This window comes from Calliopsis andreniformis, unplaced genomic scaffold (assembly GCF_051401765.1).
Source record: "Calliopsis andreniformis isolate RMS-2024a unplaced genomic scaffold, iyCalAndr_principal scaffold0171, whole genome shotgun sequence".
NCBI classification, from domain to species: Eukaryota; Metazoa; Arthropoda; class Insecta; order Hymenoptera; family Andrenidae; genus Calliopsis; species Calliopsis andreniformis.
Genome location: NW_027480580.1, coordinates 75 through 14,933, shown reverse-complemented (window position 1 = coordinate 14,933; position 14,859 = coordinate 75). Strand labels below are relative to the sequence as shown.

At 31.9% G+C, this 14,859-nt stretch overlaps 3 protein-coding genes across 3 annotated transcripts; all 3 read right to left on the bottom strand.

Annotated features, from left to right (window-relative positions):
* Positions 1 to 9,650: 9,650 nt before the first annotated feature.
* On the bottom strand, positions 9,651 to 11,067 carry LOC143187734 (uncharacterized). The gene is made up of 2 exons (XM_076391953.1): positions 10,343 to 11,067; positions 9,651 to 10,260 (listed from the first exon to the last, which is right to left on the bottom strand). The coding sequence occupies exon 2, from the start codon at positions 10,212 to 10,214 to the stop codon at positions 9,651 to 9,653; it is 564 nt and encodes a 187-aa protein (XP_076248068.1). The 5' UTR covers positions 10,215 to 10,260; positions 10,343 to 11,067.
* Positions 11,068 to 11,661: 594 nt separating this feature from the next.
* LOC143187733 (uncharacterized) lies at positions 11,662 to 12,577 on the bottom strand. The gene is made up of 3 exons (XM_076391952.1): positions 12,555 to 12,577; positions 11,974 to 12,496; positions 11,662 to 11,786 (listed from the first exon to the last, which is right to left on the bottom strand). The coding sequence occupies exons 1-3, from the start codon at positions 12,575 to 12,577 to the stop codon at positions 11,739 to 11,741; spliced, it is 594 nt and encodes a 197-aa protein (XP_076248067.1). The 3' UTR covers positions 11,662 to 11,738.
* Positions 12,574 to 12,906, bottom strand: LOC143187732 (uncharacterized). The gene has a single exon (XM_076391951.1). The coding sequence runs from the start codon at positions 12,904 to 12,906 to the stop codon at positions 12,574 to 12,576; it is 333 nt and encodes a 110-aa protein (XP_076248066.1).
* Between the last annotated feature and the right edge of the window lie 1,953 nt (positions 12,907 to 14,859).

Here is a 14,859-nt window from a genome sequence, read left to right as displayed (position 1 = left end):
TAAATCTGATAATCAAAAATCAGGTGTGTTAAGAAGAAAAAAATCTGATAACAATAAATCAGATATGATAGAGCCGAGAATTAAAGTAATGGTAGATCAAGAGAAAAGTAAATCTGTAACTGAAACAGATGTAACAGGAGTATCGGGACCAGGAAATAATCAAGTGGTAGAATTAAAAGATAGTATAGAACCTAGAAGGAGTGATAGGATTAAGCGACGGTCTCCTATGTCATATAATGAATTTAATGATAACGATGATTATCTTTTATGCGCTCAATCGATAATTTGCAAAATACCCAACTCATTTGATGAAATTAAAACTAGAGATGACAGAGCTAAGTGGGAACAAGCTATTGCCGATGAAATAAACTCGTTAGTAATAAATAAAACTTGGAATTTGGTATCGAAGCCAAAGAATAAGAACATTGTTGATTGTAAATGGGTATTCACGATCAAAAATGATGAATTCGGAAATCCGTTAAAATACAAAGCTCGATTAGTGGCCCGTGGTTTCAGTCAGAAATATTTAGAAGATTATAATGACACATTTGCACCTGTAGCTAGAATGTCAAGCTTTAGATTTCTTATGGCTTTTGCTAATCAGCATAATTTGCTAGTGCATCAAATGGATGTTAAGACGGCATTTTTAAATGGTATTTTACGGGAAGAAATTTATATGCGAATTCCTGAAGGTGTTAAATGTGATAGTAACAATCAAGTGTGTAAATTCAATAAAGCTTTGTATGGTCTCAAGCAATCAGCCAGATGCTGGTTTGAGATGTTCGAAAAAGCTCTTCTAGAGAAAGGTTTCCGAAATTCATCAGCGGATCGTTGTATTTATATATTAGATAGAAAGAATATATTAAAGAATATATATGTGGTACTATATGTGGATGATCTAGTGATTATGACTGCTGAATCTGAGACAATGCAAAATTTCAAAAATTATTTGAAAAATAGATTTTGCATGACAGATTTAAATGAAATTAAGTTATTTCTAGGAATAAAAGTGGAAAGAACTAATGGACAAGTAACATTGGATCAAAGTGCATATATTAAGACTGTTCTTATGAAATTTAATATGTTAGATTGCAAACCTGTAAGTACACCTCTTCCAAGTGTATTAGATCATATAGCTTTGAATACAGAAGAAGAATATAATGCACCTTGTCGTAATTTAATTGGATGCTTGATGTATATAATGATTTATACGAGACCCGATTTAAGTATAGCGGTAAATATTTTAAGTTGATATTCAAGTAAAAATAACAGAGAACTGTGGCAAAACCTTAAAAGGGTTCTGAGGTATCTTAAAGGGTCTGCTGATATTAAATTAACATACGTTAAAACTGATTATAAAAATCTATTTAGTGGATATGTCGATTCTGATTGGGGAGGTAATGAAAATACAGATCGTAAGAGCACAACGGGATATTTATTTAAGTTATATGAACAATGTACAATATGCTGGAATACGAAAAGGCAAACATCAGTGGCTGTCTCGTCCACAGAAGCAGAGTACATGGCTCTTTTTGAAGCTGTGAGAGAGGCATTATGGTTAAAATCCTTGGCAATCAGTATTAATATAAATGTCTTTGATGCAATAATAATTTACGAAGACAATATGGGTTGCATTAATATTGCGAGTAATCCAAGTAGCCATAAACGTTCAAAACATATAGACATAAAATACCACTTTTCAAGAGAACAAGTTGAAAAGAATGTAATAAAACTTGAATATATTCCTACAGGTGATCAACTAGCAGATGCTTTAACGAAGCTGTTGCCAGCAAGCAAATATTTGGAATTTAGAGCAAAAATGGGATTAGAATAATAAGATTAATATAAGCATAAAAATTATTATTATTTTGTATATAGTTTGTATGGTCTGGATGGGTTTTTCTGGGTTTCCCCATTCCCTTGCAACGAATGTTGGACCATTTGTATTTTGTTCCCAGAATTAGAGTCAAAATAAAACACAAGGTAGACAGTCTGTACGGTAATACTCGTAGTACACTTATTAGACTTATTAATGTACAATTAATATGAACAGCACCGACTTGTTTTTGAGGGGGCCTGTTAGATTATATAATCAAGGAACAAAAACAAGTATCGAAAGTATCGAAGGATACAGAAAGTGTTCTGTCTTGTTTCTATGGTTTTTTATTTACTTTTGAATATATTCATGTGGGATCTAATATCGTACAGACTTCTTCCGTGCGTTGTGTTACAATTAAATTTCTTTTTATTTTAAATCGTTATCCCATATTACAACATTCGATAAATTCCATTTACCAACACTCATTATTACAAAAGAAAAAAAATAAATAATTGCAAGAAAATAGAAATATAAAGTATACTACAGCTAATAAAGAAAAAAAAACACGGAAAGTAGGCAAAAGTTAATAATACATAACAATCAAATAAAATTAATGCTATACTACTTGAATGTACTAAATAAAAGCTAATATAAACGTTAAAATGCTATAAATAAAATGAGTGAATCGTTAAAATACTATAAATATATGAATGAAACGTTAGAATACTATATATAAGATATTTAAAATACGTTAATAAAATGCTATACTCATTTACTATACTAAATAAAAACTAATATAAATCATAAAATACTATAAATAATTCTAAAATATTATAAAAACTACAACACTATAAATGTTAAAATACTATACTAAACTACTATTCTACAAGAAATACTATATTAAAATCGAAAATACACAAAATCAAAAAAATTAGCAATGAACACCTTAAACTCAAACGCATGGGAATATTGTGGTATCACCACGTAAATCAAATCACTCGTAAAACTTTGAACATCGAAATTTGATTTATCCTGCCTAAATGGTCGCTATTATGATATCAGTGGCGCAATTGCTCATATCCAACGGCTCCGCTCATTGGCTAAGCTGCCTGTACAAGCCAATATGGCGTCGAAATAGCTAGTGAATAGTTTAAAAATGCTCACCTCTAAATACGCATAACTTTTCAACCGCTGGATTCCTAAACTTACAACTTGCATTTTTGGATTCCGCTCGTCCAGTATTATTAAAATATGTAAAAAAAAACCATTAATTTTTGTTTCCCCAAAGTAAAGTTCAGCCTAGCATTACTTTAATAAATCGGCATTTTTATATTCTTCTTCCTCGTTTTTTACTTTTTACAACTTAGACAATTCATTTAAAAATTTGAAAAAATTCCAAAATATGTGTCGGAATAGCTGACGTGTCCGTGATTTTTTTCATAATTTCCCATCTAATAGTTTAAGAGAAATTGGGCAATAACATAGAGACCTTGAGTTTCTTGTACAAGATTCGAGCACAGCGAGTAGGAAACACTACGCGTAGCTTGTGCGCTGTCACTGAACGGCCGATCGCTCGCTATCCGCGTTTTCTGATTGATCGATGTTTTTCGTTAATAACTCGTGAACAAAGCTTCAGAGAACATTTCTGTAAAGGAAAAGGTTGTTTAGAATCACACCAGGAATCTCCCCTTTTCGGCTCCGCCACCTTATGTGGGACACCCTGTATAAATGATGATAGTGGAGATTAATTGTTCATCCAGTTCCTGATCCTGAATTGAATAAGTTTCTTAATAATAATAAGATAATTGAAGGGGGTAGTAATCAAAATCTTATATTATTTATACGAGGAAATGCCATATCTGGTGCTCCAATTATTAAAGAGATTAATCAATTTCCAAATCCTCCAATTATAAATGGTATAACTATAAAAAAAATTATAATGAAAGCATGGGATGTTACAACAGAATAATAAATTTGATCGTTTTTAATTCATGTACCAGGATTTCTTAATTCTAAACGAATAATAAATCTTATGGATGATCCAATTATTCCTGATCATATAGCGAATATAGAATATAATATTCCAATGTTTTTATGATTAGTAGAGTATATCCATTTCTTAATTCATAAAAAAATTAAGATTTACGTAGTTATTTTATATATTTAATTTTGAAGATTAATACATTCAATTAACTTAAAATCTCATTGAAAGTATTATGGCTGATTAAAAGGAATAAATTGTAAATTTATTAATGAAATCAAAATTTCTAATACTAAATATATATAGAGAGAATAGATATTAAGTTTACATATTAAATTGACATTATAAGCATTTTAATTTAGTAAATATAATTATTACAATAAATAAAGAGTTAAATTGATAATGAAATAAATGAATATTTATTTCTATAATTTAATGAAAAATATTAAATTGCAAATATAAAAATAAAAAAATTAATTTTTTAGAAATTAAATACTAAAATAAATATATATAGTTCTAAGAATAATTATTATGATGTTTGATGATATTAGAATTCATATATATAAACGTTTGTATTTTAAAAATGTATTAGAATAATTTTTATTAAATAAATTATTATTAATGAAATTTAAATAATTTCAGGTTATAGTAAGTCTTGAAATTGCAATAATAATAGAAAGTACATAGTTGAAACGTTTGAATTTAATTAATAAATTTTTTAAAGTTATTCATTTTATAAAAAATACCCTTATGGGAGGGATAAATATATATGTTAATAAAGAATAAAAAAATATAAGTTTGGAATTAGTTCTACGAATTATGTATATATGTGTTTGTTGTTCCTCTTGAGGTTACAATTTTCTCCCTCTTCTCTTACCCGAGCCTCCTCTCTCTGCCATTCTACATCTTACACCGATTTATGATTTATGTCTTACGACGGAAGTTTGGGAAGTGTTAATCGCCGATTTTAATAAAACTTTATACAATTATTCTATGGTCCTACCTAAGAATTTTGCCATACAAAGTAGCTGCCCATACGCACTTTTAAGGGAGAAACTACCCCTTAAAACCAAATTGCCCCTTTCCTTTCGGTGCTTATAGCTCGCAAAGTGTAAGCGCTATAAAAAAATGCTCTATACAAAAGTTTTACTGTTTTTCAGGACCTATAAAATGGCTTTAAAAAAATTTTGAAAGAACGCATTGTTTATAAAAATGCAATATCCCGCCCCCCCCCCCCCCCTTTTTCTGACAAAAAATGTTTTTATTTCAGATAAATGAAGGGCTTTTAACGAATAACGATAACGACAGCACGCAAAAATCAGAATAAAAAATATAATAATTGAATATTTACTTCCATTCACCGTACCAATAAGAACGAATATTATGCTACGCAGAAATGATGCAGCGCTTTTGTATACAAGAAATGGAATAATTGTATATCGCTATACAATGCAGAATTCACAACAAAATGCTCTTTATTTATCCGAAATAAAAACATTTTTTGTTAGAAAATAGGGGGGAGGGGAAATTGAATCTTTAAAAACAATGCGTTTTTTCAAAATTTTTTTAAAGCCATTTTATAGGACATGAAAAGCAGCAAAACTTTTGTATGAAACGTTTTTCTATAGCGCTTTTACGTTGCGAACTATAAGCACCGAAAGGAGAAGGACGACTTGAATTAAAGAGGTAGCTTCTCCCTTAAAAGTGCGTATGGGCAGCTTCTTTCTACGGCAAGATTCTTAGGTAGGACCATAGAATAATTGTATAAAGTTTCATTAAAATCGGCGATTAACACTTCCCAAACTTCCGTCGTAAGACGTAGATCATAAATAGGTGTAAGATGTAGAATGTGAGAGAGAGGAGGCTAGGGTATGAGAAGAGGGAGAAAATTGTGACCTCAAGGGGAACAATAAACACATATATACATAATTTATAGAACTAATTCCAAACTTATATTTTTTTATTCTTTAACATATATATTTGTCCCTCCCATAAGGGTATTATTTATAAAATGAATAACTTTAAAAAATTTATTAATTAAACTCAAACGTTTCAACTATGTACTTTCTATTATTATTGAAATTTCAAGACTTACTATAACCTGAAATTATTTAAATTTCGTTAATAATAATTTATTTAATAAAAATTATTCTAATACATTTTTAAAATATAAACGTTTATATATATGAATTCTAATATCATCAAATATCACAATAATTATTCTTAGAATTATATATATTTATTTTGACACTTAATTTCTAAAAAATTAATTTTTTTATTTTTGTATTTGCAATTTAATATTTTTCATTAAATTATAGAAATAAATATTCATTTATTTTATTATCAATTTAACTCTTTATTTATTATAATAATTGTATTTTCTAAATTAAAATACTTATAATGACAATTTAATATTTAAATTTGATATCTATTCTCTCCCTATATATTTAGTATTAGAAATTTTCATTTCATTAATAAATTTACAATTTATTCCTCTTAATCAGCCATAATACTCTCAATGAGATTTTAAGTTAATTGAAACTATTAATCTTCTAAATTAAATATATAAAATAATTATATAAAACTTAATTTTTTTATGAATTAAAAAATGAATATACTTAACTAATCATAAAAACATTGGAATATTATATTTTATATTCGCTATATGATCAGGAATAATTGGATCATCGTTAAGATTAATTATTCGATTTGAATTAGGAAATCCTGGTACATGAAGTAAAAATGATCAAATTTATAATTCTGTTGTAACATCCCATGCTTTCATTATAATCTTTTTTATAGTTACACCGTTTATAATTGGAGGATTAGGAAATTGATTAATCTCTTTAATAATTGGTGCACCAGATATGGCATTTCCTCGTATAAATAAAAAAAATTTTGATTACTGCCCCCTTCAATTATCTTATTATAATTAGGAAACGTATTGAATTGAGGATCAGGAACTGGATGAACAATTTATCCTCCACTATATCACCCATATATATCACCCATCTTCCTTAACAGACATAACAACTTTTTCAATACATATTGCAGGAATTTCATGAATTATACTGTCCAACACGAGTTTTACCTTTCAATATCCACTGTGTGATCCTCGTAGATTACCCTGTCCGAAATACGAATCCGGAAACGGAATTGGTCCATCACCCTCAGTTATGAAAAAACAGGATTTGAAGATAAACGCAATTCTTAAACTTTGAAAAATTATTGTGTTTAAACGGTAATAGTTATTCAGTTGATTTTTATGTCAGATTATTCAGTGAACATTCCCAAACAAAATGACATGCATTGTTACTGGACTGTAAACATTTAAAAATGTTTAAACAAAGAACAAATGCAAAAGGACACCCGAAATGCACCAATCTTGGCAGATAATGTTCAATTTGCTTAAAAAACTAAGGGCCTAGGAGAAAATCTGACCCAGCCACGCGATGCAGCCGACATTTTTACTTCGGAATGCATCGACAGAAATTGTATATCCCATTTTAGACATAATAATCCGAATGATGTTCATAATAATCATACCAACAAGCATAATAATCATAGTAATCGTCATAATAACCAGAATAATCATAATAACAATAATAATAATCATAATAATCGTAGTAATACTTATGCTAACTATAATAATCACAATAATCATAATAATAATCTTAACAATCATAATAATCATAGTAGTAACTGTAATAACCATTATAATCATAACAATCGTAATAATAAAACGAATAATCATGGAAATAATCATAATAATCACTATAATAGCCACAATAATTTGAGTAATCATTAAACCATAATAACCTTAATGATGATCATAATATTCACCATAATCATACTAAGAACCATAATAATCATAATAATCATAATAATAACCATAACAAACTTGGAAATAATCATAATAGCCATTATAATAGCCATAATAAGCATAATAATCATAATAGCCATTTTAATCTGAATGATGATCATAATAATCATACTAACAACAATAATAATTATAGTAATCGTCATCATAACCACAATAATCATAATAATCATAATAATAATCATAATAACCATAGCAATAATCATAACAGTCATAATAACGATAGTAATAATTATACTAACTATAATAATCATAACAATCGTAATAATAAGTAGAGTAATCATGAAAACTATTTTAATAACCATTATTACAGTCATAATAATCATAATAATCATAATAACCAGAATAATCATAGTAGCAATAATAATCTTAACGATGATCATAATTATCATACTAAGATCCATAATAATCACAATAATCATAGTAATAACCTTAACAATCATAATAATCATAGTAATAACTGTAATAACCATAATAATCATACCAATCGTACGAATAAAACGAATAATCATGGAAGTAATCTTAATAATCATTATAATAGCCATAGTCATCATAATAATCATAATAGCCACAGTAACCTTAATGATGATCATAATAATCATAGTAATCATACTAAAAACCATAATAACCATATTAATCATAATAATATACATAATATACCTGGAAATAACCATAATGACCATTATAAATACATAAGAAACATAATAATCATAATAGACATAATAATCTTAATGATGATCATAATAATTATTCTAACAACCATAATAATCATAATAATCATTATAATAACCACTATAATCATAATAACCATAATAATAATAATAATAATAATAATAATAATAATAATAATAATAATAATATTAATAACCATAATAACCATAATAACCATAATAACCATAATAACCATAATAACCATAATAATCATAATAATCATAATAATAATAATACATCATAGCAATCATAATAATTGCGATAATAATCATAATAACCACGATAATAATCACAATAATAATCGTAATAAATATAATAATCATAATAATAATAGTAATAACTGTAATAACCGTATCAATGATAACAATCGTAATAATAAACTGAATAATCATTGCAATCGTTATAATAGACAGAATAATCATTGAAATAATATTAATAATCATTATAATAGCCATAATAATCATAATAATTATTGTCACAATAATAACCTTAGTGATGATCGTAATAATCATAGTAATCATAGTAATTTTTATAAACAATTCAATGCCCATTTTTATGGCAAGAGATCGATTCATTTCTTAAAAAGTACACTACTTCCAGGATCGATTAAAAAGAATAATCCTACATACTTCCAAAGCCAGTTGTACATAGATCACAAAATCTTTTGATCTTTTGTTCCAAGACTCATACATGGCGAGAAATTCGTCCTCCCATGGGGGTGTTTTAAAAAAGCTGTTTTCGACGAAGGGCCCCGTCGCCGCCATTTTGTATGGAAATGAAAATAAAAATATTGCTTTTCATACTTCAATATGTGTTGAGTAAACCCTCTGAAAAGAAATTCTACTCCGTTTGTCATACTCTCAAAATAAATTGTCAAATTTAGGGCCTCTTTTCTGCGTCTAGAGTGGTTTTACCCCTTAAGTAGATGAAATTAGTTATTTTGAAATGATAGACTGTGTATGTGTGTATGTGTAAAATTATTCAATTTTTTTCAACAAAAGGATTTAAAATATTTTTTAAAAAAAATGTGATTGAGTACATGAAATTAGTTATTTGAAATATAATAAAATTTTAAAAATTATATATATATTAGTTGCACTTGTTACGAATTGATTTATAGAAATGTAAGTATAGAGTGGGAAGGTAGAATGCAATAGGTAACTAAGTACATGAAATTAAAATTTAATGTTAATATTTATTAAACTTTTTTCTTCATTATTATTTAAATGCGTAAAATCACAATAGAATTTTATACAATATTAGATATAAGCATTGTAAACAAGAATATTTAAAGCACACGCTAGTAGTTCACAATCAATCAAAGAATCGTCGTCGAAATATTTACTGTTACATATCATATTAGCAATACATGACAAGTTCGTTTTTGGTGTGACACCATTTTGTTTCAAAACATTTACGAAATTTATAAACTGAATATTAATACGATGCGTATTTTCATATAGTTGGGACCGCATAAGATTAATACATTTTACATGATTGAATAAATTATTCAACGTTTCCATAGTGTAATATAAGGAGATACTGGCTAGACTTAATTTTATAAGCTTAACATTATGAATTTTGGTAAATTCTATTACAAATTCTTCAATCCATATTGGTGGGGAATCTGAATTCACGGATAGAACACATTCTTTAATTTCTTCACGTTTTTCAATGAGTGCATCCCATATTGGTACAGGTAATAGAAGTTGAGTGCCCCGATTATCACCAAGAATAATTTCAACGGTTGATATGGGTCCAACTGCGATTCCAATTTCTAAATATTCATAGGATGTTGCTGTCAGCGGGTAGCTACTTCCCATGATACGAACAGGGCATGGGTGTGACGGTTTGAAAGTAGAATTAGATCTAGAAGAAATCAATTTTTTTTATAAGATACATATAAATTTAATATTTTAATTTAAAGATTAAGAGTAAGATTAATACATACTGTGGGATTGGAAGATTTCTGCTAAATCAAGCTCGTGTATATGATAATGTAAGTATATACAGGGTGTAACAAAAATGTCGCAGTTCCTTAAAAGGGGTGATTCAGGGGGTGATTCGAAACAACTTTTTCCTTAGCGAAAATGTAAGATGTGGCTTCGTTAACGAGTTATTAATGAAAAACACCGGCCAATGAGAGCGCGAGTTTGCCGTCCGAGCGACTGCGGTAGCGTTGGATACGCGCTAGGCGCTACTGTTGTACTCCGAACAAGAAAGTCGGCATGCGTCGAAGGAAATAGCATTAGTATGAAAATATTTGCATAACGTATAAACGAAAAAGCAATGCAACAAAAGAAATGAACGGAAAATTGGAGAATTAATGTTGAAGATAGAAACGTTGAAAGTAGTCTGCGTTATATTTAAAAAATAATAATCATTAATGAATTAAATGCAATTCATCTGTAGTTTGTAAATCTGTGTCACTGGGTCACTGTACCGATACTGGTCATCGACCGTCGAAATGGTTTATGGTAGGGTAGAATTTTTCCAAGAAAGCTCCTTGTACCCCCCACGTAGTTTAAGTACCTCAGACCTTCCTTGTTCGGACACTCCGAGATCATGTCTCCTTCGAAACCAAAGCAATAAAGCCATAAATTACCTAAACGCCTGCCCTAGCATAAACCATTTCGACGGTCGATGACCGAGATCGGTACAGTGACCCAGTGACACAGGTTTACAAACTACAGGTGAAGTTTGTTCTCCTCTTCCTTTATTTTTTGTTGTATTGCTTTTTCGTTTATACGTTATGCGAATAAGATATTTAGGTATTCGTGTTTTTACGTTGCACGTAGTTTTCCTCGATTTTAAGTAATTATTCACTTCAAGTGATAAACAAAAAAGGACTCGGTATTATTTATTATGTCGCTTTCAGTTTTCATACTAATGCTATTTTCTTCGATGTATGACGACTTTCTTGTTCGGAGTCCAACCGTAGCATCTAGGGCGCCTACTCAACACTACCGCGGTCGCTCGGACGGCAACTCGCGCTCTCATTGGCCGGTGTTTTTCGTTAATAACTCGTTAACGAAGCCTCATCTTACATTTTCGCTAAGGAAGAAGTTGTTTCAAATCACCCCCTGAATCACCCCTTTTAAGGAACTGCAACTTTTTTGTTACACCCTGTATATATTTGTATAATCACTGGAAATATAATATTACTAAATGAATTAGACTAAATATTTTAATAATCCACACAATATTCTACGCCTTAACTTCTGCTCTGTGCCCTATGGCTTACCAATCCACTCTGCCGAATTTCCTTCATCCCGCACCGTCGACACCACTCATTTCTTTCATGCTCTGTCTCACTCACGACCCAAACCTAAACAATAAATCTAAAGCTATCTCCAAGGGTTTGGGACACGGTTCTGCTGACCATCGCCACTCGCCTGCAAAACACCAACGTCCCAAATGGCCCAGTCATAAACTACTTAAGTCTAAATGTTTTTAAACATAACATAATCTTATCGAACCCCACACTCGGCCATCCTGCGAGAATATCTGACCTCAGATATTGTGTTATTCATTACAAGTTTCTTCAGTGTCACTATACAAATCATCGCTATTTTCACTCACCCATGGTTTAATATAGTCTACTGCTGTAGATGTCTGACGTGGCCCTTCATGTTCACCAACTTTTGTTACAATATAACGATCGTTCCGTAACACTTTTGCTAGCTCGTAAGGCCCGAAGTATTTCGCTGCGAATTTCAGACCTGGACCCTGTTGAGTTCGCTTAATTGCAACTAGATCGCCCTCTCGATATTTTCTACCTTCTATTCTTTTTTTATTAAAAGATTTCCTATTCTCCTGCTGAATTTTTAATATATTCTGTCGCGCCTCTTCCCGCAATTCGTCTCGATTTTCTTGAAATACATTTTCCCATTCGCACTCAAGCAACTCTACTATCTGAGGATCGTCCCGATATCTAGGGTCTATTCCAAATAATATCTGAAATGGTGTCGTTTTTATACTTCGGCTCGGAGTAGTATTAAAACACCTTTGACACATGTCCAAGAATTTATACCACTCGTCAGTTTTCGGCGCTGACAGTTTGGTTAATAACGGTATTAGCGTACGATTGACCCGTTTTACCTGACTGTTTGCCCGCAGCATACCTGTAGTAGTAAACACGTGTTCTATACGTTCGTATTTACAAAAATCCTGAAACGCAGTTCATGTGAACGCGGCAACTCTATCTGAAATAATCCTTCGAGGATTTCCAAAAAGAATCGCCCGTTTTCTTAAATGGTCTATTACTTCTGTCGAATTACAACTTTTTGTGGCGTAAAGCCACACAAATTTTGAAAACGCATCGATAACAACGAAGATATAATGGTATCTTTTCTTTGTCGATGGGAGCATCCCTAAGTGATCCACATGGAAAGTATCTAACGGCACATGGCCTTTACTTATCGCAAATAAAAACTCCTCCTGTCTACCTTCCTTTCTTTCTGCAAGTATACAATCAACGCAACTTCGCAGCACTTTGTCTATTTTCTCCCTCATATTCCGAACCAATAATTCCTTTTTAATAAGGCTTCGGTTTTTCCGGATGCGAAATGACCGTTTTCGTGAGCGCGTCTAATTATTTGGGTCTGCATTGACCTTGGCACTAAAACACGTATATCCCCATCAATTTCTTTGAATAAGATGCCACCCCTAATTTAAAACCCTCAGCTTGTCCTGGCTCTACCAGCTCGAATATTTTCTGGATACTTGGGCCCTCCTGCTGTGATTTTCTTAACCTACCGCTCATGCTACTTTCGCTCTCACCTACTAGCAAGCACGATGGAAGAGGGTTCCGACTCAAGGCGTCCACGTGCATAAGGTTTTTACCCGGACGGTGTTCAATAGTGTACTGGAATTCCTCCACTAACAATGCCCACCGCGCGACACGTACTGACAAGTCCTTTTTCCGCATTGTTAAAGCGAACGCTCGGCAATCTGTAATTATTTTGAAAGGTATCCCCAACAAATAGACGCGAAATTTCTTCAGGGATTTTATAATCGCCAGAACTTCTAATTCGTAACTCGCATAACGCTCTTCCGCTGGCGTTGTTTTACCGCCTGCAAAATATATTGGGTATAATTTACCATCACAATCGTCTTTTTGCATTAAAATTGCCCCATATCCGAACTTAGATGCATCAGTATGCAATTCAGTATCTGCGCCAATTTTATATAGTTTTAATACCGGTTTATCATCCTTAAATATTATTGTCATTTCTATCTCTGTCTCGCGTGTTGCAACAGGTTTATAATTATTAATCATTTCGGTTAAACTTCGCCTACGTTCAGTGTCTGCTACGTATGAAATATCCATCCCATTAACCTCGCACTCTAAACTAATCTCAGAAATGCATGGGATATTACTCTTTCTGCTTTGCGAATCATGACCTGCCCTTGTCTAACAGTCAGTTCTACCGTGTCTAAAAAATCTGTCCCCATCAAGAGTCCGTGAGTCATCAACCGATCCGGTATCACACAAATTATTATCGGATACGTACTCTCGTCTATTCGCACGTCTGTTTAAATTCGCCACCGCTTTATTCATATCTGAGCCTATACCGCGAAAATAAACACTGCTATCTCTCAACGCAGGTACCTTCGGTCTAAGCTTATGGTATTGATCGCATCGTATTAAACGTAAATCGCTGCCAGTGTCGATCAAGGCGCTTACCTCACGCTTGCAAATATATACTTTTTTATAATACTTATCACGTGATGTCTGTTGAACGGCAAAGTTTATTCCAGTAGTTGGTGTTTTCTTTGTCGGACAATTTACCGCAATATGTCCAAATTCTCCGCATTCAAAACATTTGGACCCTCTGCTCCTCATCGGACAATTATAGAAAAAATGATCGCGACCGCCGCAACTGTAGCATCTTCCTGGTGTTGCAACCCGTGCCTCTTGTCACTGATGTTCTTCATTGCGCCGCTGTATCCCGTCGTCCCGTCGCTGTACCTCGTTGACTCGCCGTTGAATCCCGTCGTCGCACTGTTGAATCCCATCATCTCGCCGTCGGGGCAGGTTATCCAGTCGCTGGACCTGGTCCCATCGGCGGGGTCCAGATGCTGCTCGCCACATCGCCGCACCTCCGCGCTGTACTACATTGTCGGACCGTTGCACCCCAGCACCTCTTCGCCAATTCTGGTCTTGTACATCCACGCTATATCTTGTGCCCTTATATGTAGTAGACGGCAAAATCACTCCCTTGAACGCCTCTAAAAGTGATGCCTGCGATTTGAACTTCTGCATTTTCGCATGATTTCTCAGCGAATGGTCCGGTATCCCGTCAATTGAATATTCTATAAACTCTTCCTCGTCAATACGAATACGGTTTGCGAAATCATTTTCGGTGAAAATACTCGGCAAATGTCTCCTCCTTTTTCCAAATTCGACTCTCAAATTCCCTGCGCGCCGCTATTCGGTTTTGCCTATCACCGAAAATGTCCTTC

Bases quoted from the DNA above. Each gene is read 5' to 3' on its own strand.
- LOC143187734 (XM_076391953.1), bottom strand. From the start codon at position 10,214: ATGGGAAGTAGCTACCCGCTGACAGCAACATCCTATGAATATTTAGAA.
- LOC143187733 (XM_076391952.1), bottom strand. From the start codon at position 12,577: ATGAACTGCGTTTCAGGATTTTT. The intron at 12,497-12,554 runs GTAAATACGAAC...GCGGGCAAACAG, and splicing joins AACTGCGTTTCAGGATTTTT to TCAGGTAAAACGGGTCAATC. The intron at 11,787-11,973 runs GTGAGTGAAAAT...GGTGTTTTGCAG, and splicing joins TAGACTATATTAAACCATGG to GCGAGTGGCGATGGTCAGCA.
- LOC143187732 (XM_076391951.1), bottom strand. From the start codon at position 12,906: ATGAGGGAGAAAATAGACAAAGTGCTGCGAAGTTGCGTTGATTGTATA.